The sequence below is a fragment of the Branchiostoma belcheri genome, unplaced genomic scaffold (assembly GCF_001625305.1).
Source record: "Branchiostoma belcheri isolate BF01 breed outbred unplaced genomic scaffold, Haploidv18h27 scaffold35, whole genome shotgun sequence".
NCBI classification, from domain to species: Eukaryota; Metazoa; Chordata; class Leptocardii; order Amphioxiformes; family Branchiostomatidae; genus Branchiostoma; species Branchiostoma belcheri.
In genome coordinates this window covers 1,275,764-1,285,996 of record NW_017803965.1, presented here as the reverse complement: position 1 = coordinate 1,285,996, position 10,233 = coordinate 1,275,764, and the positions used below count along the sequence as shown (strand labels likewise).

The 10,233-nt window shown below is 37.9% G+C and overlaps 1 protein-coding gene across 1 annotated transcript; it reads left to right on the top strand.

The window, feature by feature from the left end:
- The first annotated feature begins 6,025 nt into the window (after positions 1-6,025).
- LOC109475784 (homeobox protein Hox-D11-like) lies at positions 6,026-9,835 on the top strand. Its single transcript, XM_019776544.1, has 3 exons — positions 6,026-6,480; positions 8,140-8,306; positions 8,964-9,835. The coding sequence occupies exons 1-3, from the start codon at positions 6,072-6,074 to the stop codon at positions 9,036-9,038; spliced, it is 651 nt and encodes a 216-aa protein (XP_019632103.1). The 5' UTR covers positions 6,026-6,071; the 3' UTR covers positions 9,039-9,835.
- Positions 9,836-10,233: the final 398 nt, after the last annotated feature.

Sequence of the window (10,233 nt, the reverse complement as noted above, 5' to 3'; positions counted from 1 at the left end):
CAGAGGTTTAGAGATGAAGGTATTATTTTTCTTCGCACGTCCCTAGACAAGAAAATGCTGGTGTATGATGGTGTTGATGAAGAAGATTAGAAACACTTCTTTGCTGTGTGTTAGGTTTAAAATATTTATCAAGGAGGACATACTTATTTCGTACCGTATATAATATATATTATATTTCTAACTAGCATGATACAGGCAGAAAGCCAGAACTGATACACAGTACCAAGGGCAAGAAGACGATCAAAGCCAATGTAAAAACACATGAAAAATTGTAAATTCCCGACCAATTGTTCTACATCCGACACGCTGTTTGTTACTGCAGTCTCCTAGCTGTTTTTTCCTGTGGTATATCATATCATCAACATCGATAGGTTACCAACCTCTGTACGGCAAAACGTAGTTGCTCATTTTGATAAGTGGAATTTTGACCTACGAAATGAGATTGCTTAGACGGCTTGCTGACGACCCTGTATCAGTATTTATCTGTCTTCATAAAGTAACGCACTATAGTATAATACTGAAAGTGTAAGTAATAACGATGGGTTCCAATTTACTTTCATTATTTTCGATTACATCAAATACTAGTACCCCTACAATGCTTGCTCATGGTACTATGCCGTATATGTGCTTGCCTGCAACGTTTGGCAAATTTTCAGCAATTTTCAAATTGAATCGAAGCAAAGTTTGGTCTGGTCAAATGGATCAAAATTAGCTGTAATCCTTATCTGTTAGCCCTCAAAAATGAAACATTAAATCATACACGTATGATATAATATTGAAACACTTTACTCAGTTATGCTGTAGAGGTATAGAATCAAGCTGAGAAGTGCTCACAGAGGATTGACTAGTCATTGAGTAAAGTACACATATTATAAATGGTTAATATCTGGCCAGAAAAATATTTCATGATGTTGAATATAGAATAAGTTATAGTTACATAGCACTAGAAATGTTTTCACAATTCTATGAAAATATAGGACAAAAGGACAAATTTTAATTTTAGCAAGTACTGTAACAGTTTATATGTAGTGTACATCGTTCTATGACCTTGGTACTGTGTATACACAACTGCCACAGCTGTAGTATTTCTTTCACCAACATTTTTTATGTTTCCCCATTACAGTATCATTCGTTTACGTGGGATTGCCAGCTGGGTACTGTATCCTCACTCCAAGTTGTGTTGTTGTCACAAATGTTGTGTTAAAATCACAAAATGCAGGAACTTAAAAATTTGTTTCGACAACAACAACAGCAAGAAAACTTTGTCTTTTTACACTACAGTTATCATAGATTCGTATCGGACCGATCTTTTAGTTAAGCAAACTATGTCAGCCAAATCAACCACACCTTATTTTGCCTACCCTGACAGTTTTATGTGACGAAGAACACTCCTCAATTCTGCGTCCTGTGTGAGCGAAATGTGACCCTTGGCTCAACGACTGGAATATATCTGCATTGCAGTATAGTAACCATGTTGTACTTTTTGCTAATATATGTAGCTTCCAACTGATGCCCTCGTCTTTAAAAAAATTAAACAAACCAGTAATTAGGATACCAGAAGCACTTCAAGAAAATACTAGTGAACACACACCTGTTTCCAGATCCTTTTCCCGTACAATAAAAAAAGAAACCTTGTAAAAACTTTTCCTTGTGGACCTGTTTCTATGAAGAAATATTGTCCTCTTCCTTTCAAAAGCAAACCCAAAGAGGGTCAATTTTCTGGCTGTATTTTGGGTTGGGTGTATCGGCTAGAGGGGTTTAATTGGAAAGCTTATTTTGGTCCGTTTCCAAAAGGTCGCCGGAAGCAGACTTGTCACGTACGCCGGTTTGGCAGGTTCAAGACATGAGAACTTACTGACAGATATTTTGCTGATGCTGTTGATATCAGGCTTGGGAGTCGATCCTGCTTCGCTGCTGTTTCTTCTAGAAGAGACGTTTAGCTATTTTAGATTTTTTTAGCTATAGTTGCAATTTTACAACAAAAATATCAATGTTCTATCGTGTAATTCAACACCGAAAGCTGTATGTTTAGCTCGCTTTAGGTGTCTAGCTATTTAAGCTTTTTTAGCTATAGCTACACTTTCAAAATAAAAACATCAATGTTCTGTTATGTAATTCAACACCAAAAGCTGTATGTTTCACAGATTTAAACTTAATGCACATTGAACTAATCTGTTTTGTTTCATTTTAGCGTTTATTTTCAAATGACGAAACTATATTCAAGCTAAAACTTTTTAAAGTTACATATCTAGTCCTCCGTATAACGTAAACTAAGGTTTTTACATAGATCTGTCTATTTCTCTGAATAATTTTGATAATTTTTCATATCAGAATCAGATGTCCACGGAACGTTTTTACAAGTACATATTATAAAAATTTCATCTCGTAATTTTATACTTATTACTAAAATTAAGTGTTGCTTTCGAACATGTTTGACGCACCACGTATCCATTGACATGCTTTTCTGCACTTTTGTGCCACCTTATGGATACCCAAACTAGCTTTGCTACCCAAATATATGTTGACAACCTTCAAAGAGGAAGCTGAAAATGCATATTCTAACAGACTAATGGCTGGGAAAAATTTTGTTTCTTTCCTTTTTTGTTTAAATATTAAAGACTTTGTACAGTGACGTAGGATTTACAATGGCAAAACCATTCTCAGTCACCAGGGGCGCTTTAGTGGTTGTGTGCAATAGGGCATGTTTGTTTGCTGTTAATGGAAATATGCCGTATTTCGTTTGAATATAGCATCCAGAATATATCAGTTTAAGCTATTGCAGTGTTAGATATGTAGGGATACTGTTTTAGGTGTGGTGATTATGAGCCGAACCATAGTAGCAAGCCCGGTGACCCTTGAAATGTGGATGTGCCCCCAACAACAAAGACAGGAAAACATCTCATATGTTGTGTTTACCTTTTGTATTTTATCTTTTTTTGCTAAGCTTACCTTGGGTTTTTGTCTTTTTCTATGCTTACTGTATCTTAAGCGATCTAGAGGTAATGTAGAATTGCAAAGTGATGCTTAAAACAACACATTCTACGTCTCAGCTTAGCTGTGGCAATGTAGCAATGTTTTCCACCAGGCTTAAAGTATTTTGTAAATTCTTTTATTAATACATACGTCGAGTGTTACTGCAATATGTAGAAACAAGTCGTGTTATATATTTTTTCGTAGTTTAATCTTGGGTTCTTTAAATCTGTATTTAGATGTTTCAGTTCGTTTCATTTGGCCCGTGATAAACATTTCTTGAATGGTAAATACAGTACCACGCTTCACAGTTGAATTAGTCCATACTATATGGCCAGACGTTATATTTTATAGCAATCAGGTATGTTTGAGTAAACGTGTACACCGGACATGGGCAATAGTACAGATCCATAGGTAAACAGACATCTTTTCTGCACAAATAGCAGTTACAATCGTGGTTGTAAACGGGCAACATTTTCACTGGGAACCACATAAAATCCATGGGGACTATTACATCTATATTGTGCACTCTTTGTTTATACTTAAATCCTGTCTGCATTTCTGTTTTAGTTGTCAACATAGCCGTGTGTAGTATTGAATGAAACAACATGGCAAGTAGGAATTTCAGCATACGTTTCAGCGAATTTTGGAATCATTTGTATTTCTCGCATTTGTACTAAACCTTTCTCGGTACCTGAACTTTTTCGAAAGGCAATGATCCTATGTTGATACTGGCATATATTAGTACATTTTGCATCCTATCATCGTTGAAAATATTAACAGATGGCAATGTTTCGTCAAGATTACACGAAGACATATATTTGTATGTATTCAAAATTTGGTCTGGATACCACATATACAATGTACATATTTAGTTCCTTGAATACACAACATTTGCTTTCGTAGATCTCAGTGTTTTCTGCACAAAAACCTGGAACAATGTCTGTTAAAATTGTACACTTATATACATGTCATTCCTGCATCTTAGGTCTTTTTCAGTTCGCGAAGGTCTGGGTTGAAAATACATTTGGTTTGCCTACGGACAGTTGTAGTCAAAGCATGCTTCTTACTCGCTTTGTTTTAGCTGCTGTCCGCGTCCCTATGATATGGAATGTTTATGAAATACTACATGATTTAGTCGACCCAATTATGCACATATTAGAAGATGTATTTTTGCAGACGTGGACGATGTAGTATTGTCTTGAATATCCTTAACTGTAGTTGGAAGGTACGGGAAATATCCACAAAGCATGCATGGGATTGCAATAGGTATATGTCCAGCTCTATCAATGCTGTAACAACCACATAACGCGTGTCTAGAATATTACTTTCGTGTTTGCTATTTTTACCGTCTAAAGTGTCCAAATCTATACATTAACTCAAGATAAGTTTTGTTTTCTACATATGGGATACATTTGTTGAGAACGCTGTTAAAATCTAAAGCAAACGCCTTTCGCATAGAGCTTCATTTTATTTGGGTTCTTTCCACTTTGTACGATATTTTTGTTCTTCTTCATTTCTTGTAACTCCCGCTATATGTCGTATGGTGTGCTTCTTCATTTGTCAATAAGGACGTAGTAATGCTGAAGACAAAATTCTACCTTGCCCAGGAAAATATTTACCGCTATAATAGACGATAAATGTTGTCTACATGTAACTGATACAGTTTGGCCTAAAAAGGAGAAATACCTCCTGGTTAGAAACTAAATACCTGCTTCAAATCGTTGAATTCGTTACTCTGGCATTCCCGCTGAGAACATAATCTAAAATTCCTCTTGAACCACACACACACACACACAAAAGAAACGAAAAAAAAAACGACCGCAATGTTTATCCAACCAGCAAATACTTGGCATCTTCCACGTGTGTCAGGAACATGTTTAGATTTTCTCCAATTAATGTAACTATTGTTATGCATAGTTATACTATTGAGAGTAAAGTTGCAAAAGACTCAACGATTTGTTTTAAAATGACTGACCTGTGACTTGCGACTTTGAAAACATGAGCTAGAATATTTTTGCTGTCACCATATATGAAAACATATAGTGCAGAATGATCTAAAAGTGTGGTAAAACAATGGCACTGAAAGAACGATAAAATGGTAAAAATAAGCAAACGGTACCAATTTTAAATTCGTCAATTCGTCAATGTTCAGTCTACCAGAATATTTCAAATAAGTGTGCTTTCCAAGGAAATTTTCAGCATGTTGCTGGTAGTTCTGGGAAAAATATTTCTTTGCCATGCAAAAGACCTGTTTGTGCAACAATTCAATCAGGTTTTCATGAATTAATCCTTTTGTCCCAGTTTCCAGCAATGTGTTCAGGAAATGTGGTATTGAATTATGAATAAGAGCTACAACTCTGGTGAATAGTTGAGGTTGGGGGTTAAGGTACAAAGACAATAAATAACACAACCAACCTGTTGTGATTGTGATTTTTTTTACATTGACATACCTGTACAACATATAGATGTGCATTCAAATAGTACTTATGTAGGAGAAACAAATAGGAACATGGGTTTGTTTTAAATGTCAAATCTACACAGACAGCTGACCCTAGAATGTAAACGTGTTGCGTTTTTATCTAGTAATGTAAAATTCGCACCCCATCAATTCCGAGCATAGTTAACACAGGTTAGCGTTTTGACAGGTAATTGTGTGTTAAAAAGGTGTAATTTCAAACTACGTGACAAAACGATGTGATAGGAGGGGATGTGTATTCTTCTTTTCACTTTTATGAAGTATCTTCAAAGTGCTCTCCAATACATCAAACACATGTGACAACACGTAAACAAAATATGGGCAAATATATAACATATAACCCTGCCACGGAAGGTCATTCAAATCATCAGCCTGTGAGGCGAATTCCTTATTGGAAAGTTTATTAATCTCTTTTGGCAAAGTTCTTCGCTAAATGTAACTTGGGTTGAGTTATGTATTGCTTATTTTGGAGAGTCACCTCACGTTGCTTGGCCAATGGCGCCAATTGGTAGCAAGGGATCACATGACTACTACTGGCCCGAGGATTCATTTCCACAAGCCGAGATTTCCATGCCGCTCGCGAGAGGGTCTCCTTAGTCGTCGTTGTAAATACATCTGCAGCATGGAGACTGCTACAGGCATCAATGGACCGCTGTGGGCTCCGACAGGCTACTCCATCTCTAGCATGCAGGACACAAATTTCTGGTCCAGGGGAGGGGGCGAGATGGCCTACGGGGACAGGTTACCCCCACGCCGAGACTTTTTCATGAGCGGCCCGGCGACTTCCACCACCTGCACCTACAGCCAGAACGTTCGTATCGTGGAGGGGCCCCGTGCTCCTCACCACACCCCCGACAAATACTCGCAGGTGGATTTTCCACGTGATGAACCCTTCCAGCCCGTGGTGCTTCCACCGGCAAGTGGACCTCTTCATCCACCTTTCACCTATTCCCCACAGCTATGTCAACTTGACCACTTCCTGGAGTCCTGGCAGCGAAGCAGGGAGGCGACAAAACCGGCTGAAACCATCGGTAGTACACACCGTGTTTTTTTACAGTATACTTTCTTCGAAAATTTATTGATCATTTTTATCGAACTGTTACACTATTCTACCGTGTCACAATAGACCGACACGCCAATTAGAGACATTTCTGCACAGTTGATTTCGCCTTGTTACTCAACGTGAAGTCTAGTTACCACTGACGTTATAGTCTAATAACAATAAATCATGAACTTCATTTAGATAAATCTTTAAGGTATTTTGTGGCATCACAATGCAACGTCCTTCCTAACGTCGTCTATGATAGTCGTGCTTTCTGCAAACTTATTTTCTATGTCGTGTAAAACAATACAAAGTGTCTTGGGATTGTCTTCAGCAACAGTTGGTTCAGTGAATCATATTCCCTTGCTAGACATCATTGTTTATTGCAAAGCTTGCTAGTGTCCTTCTGATATTTTGTTGTTCCAACGTATGCGTATCTAGAATCGTGTTGTTCAACAGCCCAGTAGTTTGTCTCCCCAAATGGCTGATATAAAATCAGCTGGTCCTCGTTCACCCGTTTACCGTCAAGGTTAAATAACGACAAGAGACTAAGAAGCTCCTCATTGGCTTTTGAGGACTGTTGGTCATGCTGCGTTTTCAGTCTAAGGGGTTTGTCTTTGGGGAGAATTATAAGAATATACATCGCATATGCAATGAAATATCCTATGTCTTCATCGACCTTTCTAGATATGCATAATAATGACAAACCACCCAACACCCGAAGGATAAATAGTTGGACCAAGTGCTGCATCCTCTTGATATTGCAGCAGTGATGTTCTATGACAAAATGAGAAGTCACAATGCTCGGAGACAGCAACAAAAGCATGCCCTTGATTTCTATCGATGCCGCGAGCTACTTAGTATATGGTTAGCTTCTCCCCTTGGCATAGATGTCATCGTAACTTTAAAGAGCAACGTTGGCCCACCGGTTGATTCACTCCCAACTGTAGCATCACATCATATACTCGGAAACCTACACTGTGTGGTATTTCCAATGGCACCTGTTGCTATCCAAACCCACAAAATGTTGTTAAAAACTGGGCAAGTAATTGATGCAACATTGTCGTGCCACCTGTTACTACGGAGTATATTCTAATAAACCATGTTATGGGACTGCTACAACATGTAGTCTCACTAAGGGGCAGCGATAAATGCGGTCATGAGTTTGGTTTTGGCAGTAAGTGTCATCTATAAAACGTTGTGCCAATAGCTCACACTGATTCAGGGAATGTTGAGGGCATGTTTGTGGCTTGGTAGAGACACTCAGTGCCTTTCTATGGGGAGATGCATGATTTCAGAGCTAGTGGGGTGAATACTCAGTGCCTCGTGCAGTATCGCCATGAAATTTTTTATTGGTGTTCGCGTTTCTTCCTTCCCTATTCTGAGGGTCAATGGCATCAGAAATGCCCGTGTGTATCTCCATTGACAGAAATGCTTAGCGCCCGTGACCTTACGGCCACTCCATTGTATTTACCACCCATTTCAATTAATAGAGAAATACAGATATCGTGATATATCTATCATCTAAGTTCATTATATTTTCAGGAGGTCACACCTCACAAGATTTGCAAGCCTCCTGAACACTCCAGTTTTTATCCTTTCTTTGCCTGTCTGTACTCATGTATTTTGCTGTGCTTTATTTTCTCAGCCCAACAAAATGGCGGAGGGTCCTTGACGAAACCAGTTCGACCCAAGAGGCGTCCTTACTCCAAGTATCAGCTCAACGAGCTTGAAAACGAGTACGTCCAAAACCAGTACATCAGTAGGGACAAGAGGCTACAGCTCTCACAAAAGCTCAACCTCACAGAAAGACAGGTAAACCCTTTCCTCCGCGTATTTCAAACCCGTAGTGGTCTTTTTGACCTTTGGCATTCGTTCAGATAGAATTCTAATATTTCATCGTTTTATTGATTGTTTCGTAAGCTTTAGACAGAGTTTTATTTTTAAATAGACTATTTTTACTAAAAATAATCAAGAATATTGTACTGATACAAAATGGATGAGTGTGTATTAGGCTACAAACATTGACCCAAACACAAGGGCGTGACAAAATAGTTCCCCCATTGCTGTGAGTGTATCCTGTTATACGCATGTGTACCTCTTGGTGTCGCTGCTGCAACTGCTATCAGCATCTTCTAGGGCTGGGCTCCGGACTCCCGTGATGTGGCGCCCTTCCACTAACACCGATATTTTTACCAAATCCCTATAACATGGTTTGACATTTTCCTCTGCACATTTCAAAATAGGATCCTCAAGGCGACATTATTTCGACAAATAAAAGCTACATCTGCTGAAGATAGCAATTTCTCCATCCACAGTTATATATAATAATCATAGCTCCTCATGCAATTAACAGAGACTACTTGACGATCTTGGAAAACGTCAATATCATGTACAAAGATTCCTGAGTATCCCTTTGCATGATGTTGAATACACAAGCTCTCTATACACGGATTTTTCATTCTTCATCAGGTCAAGATCTGGTTCCAAAACCGCCGTATCAAGCAGAAGAAACTGGACCGACGGAACAGCGAAATGTGTACCTGATTCAACTTACCCCACCTCTTGTACAAAATTGTCACCCATAGTACAATCTATTAATTATAAGTCACGTATACCTACATTATATTATCGTTATGTATATGCAAAAACGCAACTTAATATGAGAGATATTTTGACAAAGATGTTTTTGAAAAATATGATCAACATGTTCCAGTACAGTGTAAATGTTAATGCATACTTATATCTTGCCATCTTATTGAAAGTTTACAAATGTTAATGTGAATGAACGCACTTTCAATATGCTGTTACATTTGCAACATTTTGTCCGCTACTACATATATAACCATATTTGAAAAGAAAAGCACTTATACTATAGCTGTAGTATACGCACATGTGTTTCTAGTATATTGCAAGTTACAAGTTTTTCGCACCCTATAGAAGTTAAAAATCACTTATTATGTTATATTGTTATATTTTACCTCCTTACCACTTTTTGAATCACAAATGCAACTTTTGTTTCTAACACATATCATTCAACCTATCATTTGACAATATAAAGTAAAGCTCTGTTTAGTTACTTCCGCTGAACTGTTCCATACCGGAAGACTCTGTAACGTGTCAAATGTATACCTTGTGCCAAAATTTGGCCTATCATACTTTGGATAGCCCGGAAAAACGGTGTATGTACGTGGGTATAGAGTTTAGGATAATACAGTACAGTGTAAGGATATATGAGATGTTGTAGGGAAGGGTATCTATATGGTGCAATGTGTTTACTGTACACCACAATCACTCTAAGATGGGAAAATTGTCTTCGTACGCTTTTATCGTTTGGTCAGTGAAAAGTTTATAATAAACTTCTCAACCGCTTGAAGCTTTCTAGTACTTCTTGTATTGCAAATGATAATTGAGGAAATTTTGGGGGTCTCAATCAACTAGAAAGACTTTCATGGATGTGAAAACATTTAGGCTCTGACTGCTTCCATTGTTTTTCTTCCGTGCACAACTCGCTTTATATTTATCTTACTCAATGCTACTTCTATGCCTTCACTCTAATTATCGAGCTCTCTGTACACAGTGCATGAATGACATATGGCTGAGTAAACGTATTATGATGATTCGGTCCCTTGATAGTTTGCAGCCCTATTTTCTCAACAGAAAAAAATGCCTATTTGTAGCACACTAGATTGGTAAAAGGATATGTATGCTTTCTTCAATGCTACTTCTATACCTTCACTCC

Bases quoted from the DNA above. Each gene is read 5' to 3' on its own strand.
- LOC109475784 (XM_019776544.1), top strand. From the start codon at position 6,072: ATGGAGACTGCTACAGGCATCAATGGACCGCTGTGGGCTCCGACAGGC. The intron at 6,481-8,139 runs GTAGTACACACC...TTATTTTCTCAG, and splicing joins AAAACCGGCTGAAACCATCG to CCCAACAAAATGGCGGAGGG. The intron at 8,307-8,963 runs GTAAACCCTTTC...ATTCTTCATCAG, and splicing joins TCAACCTCACAGAAAGACAG to GTCAAGATCTGGTTCCAAAA.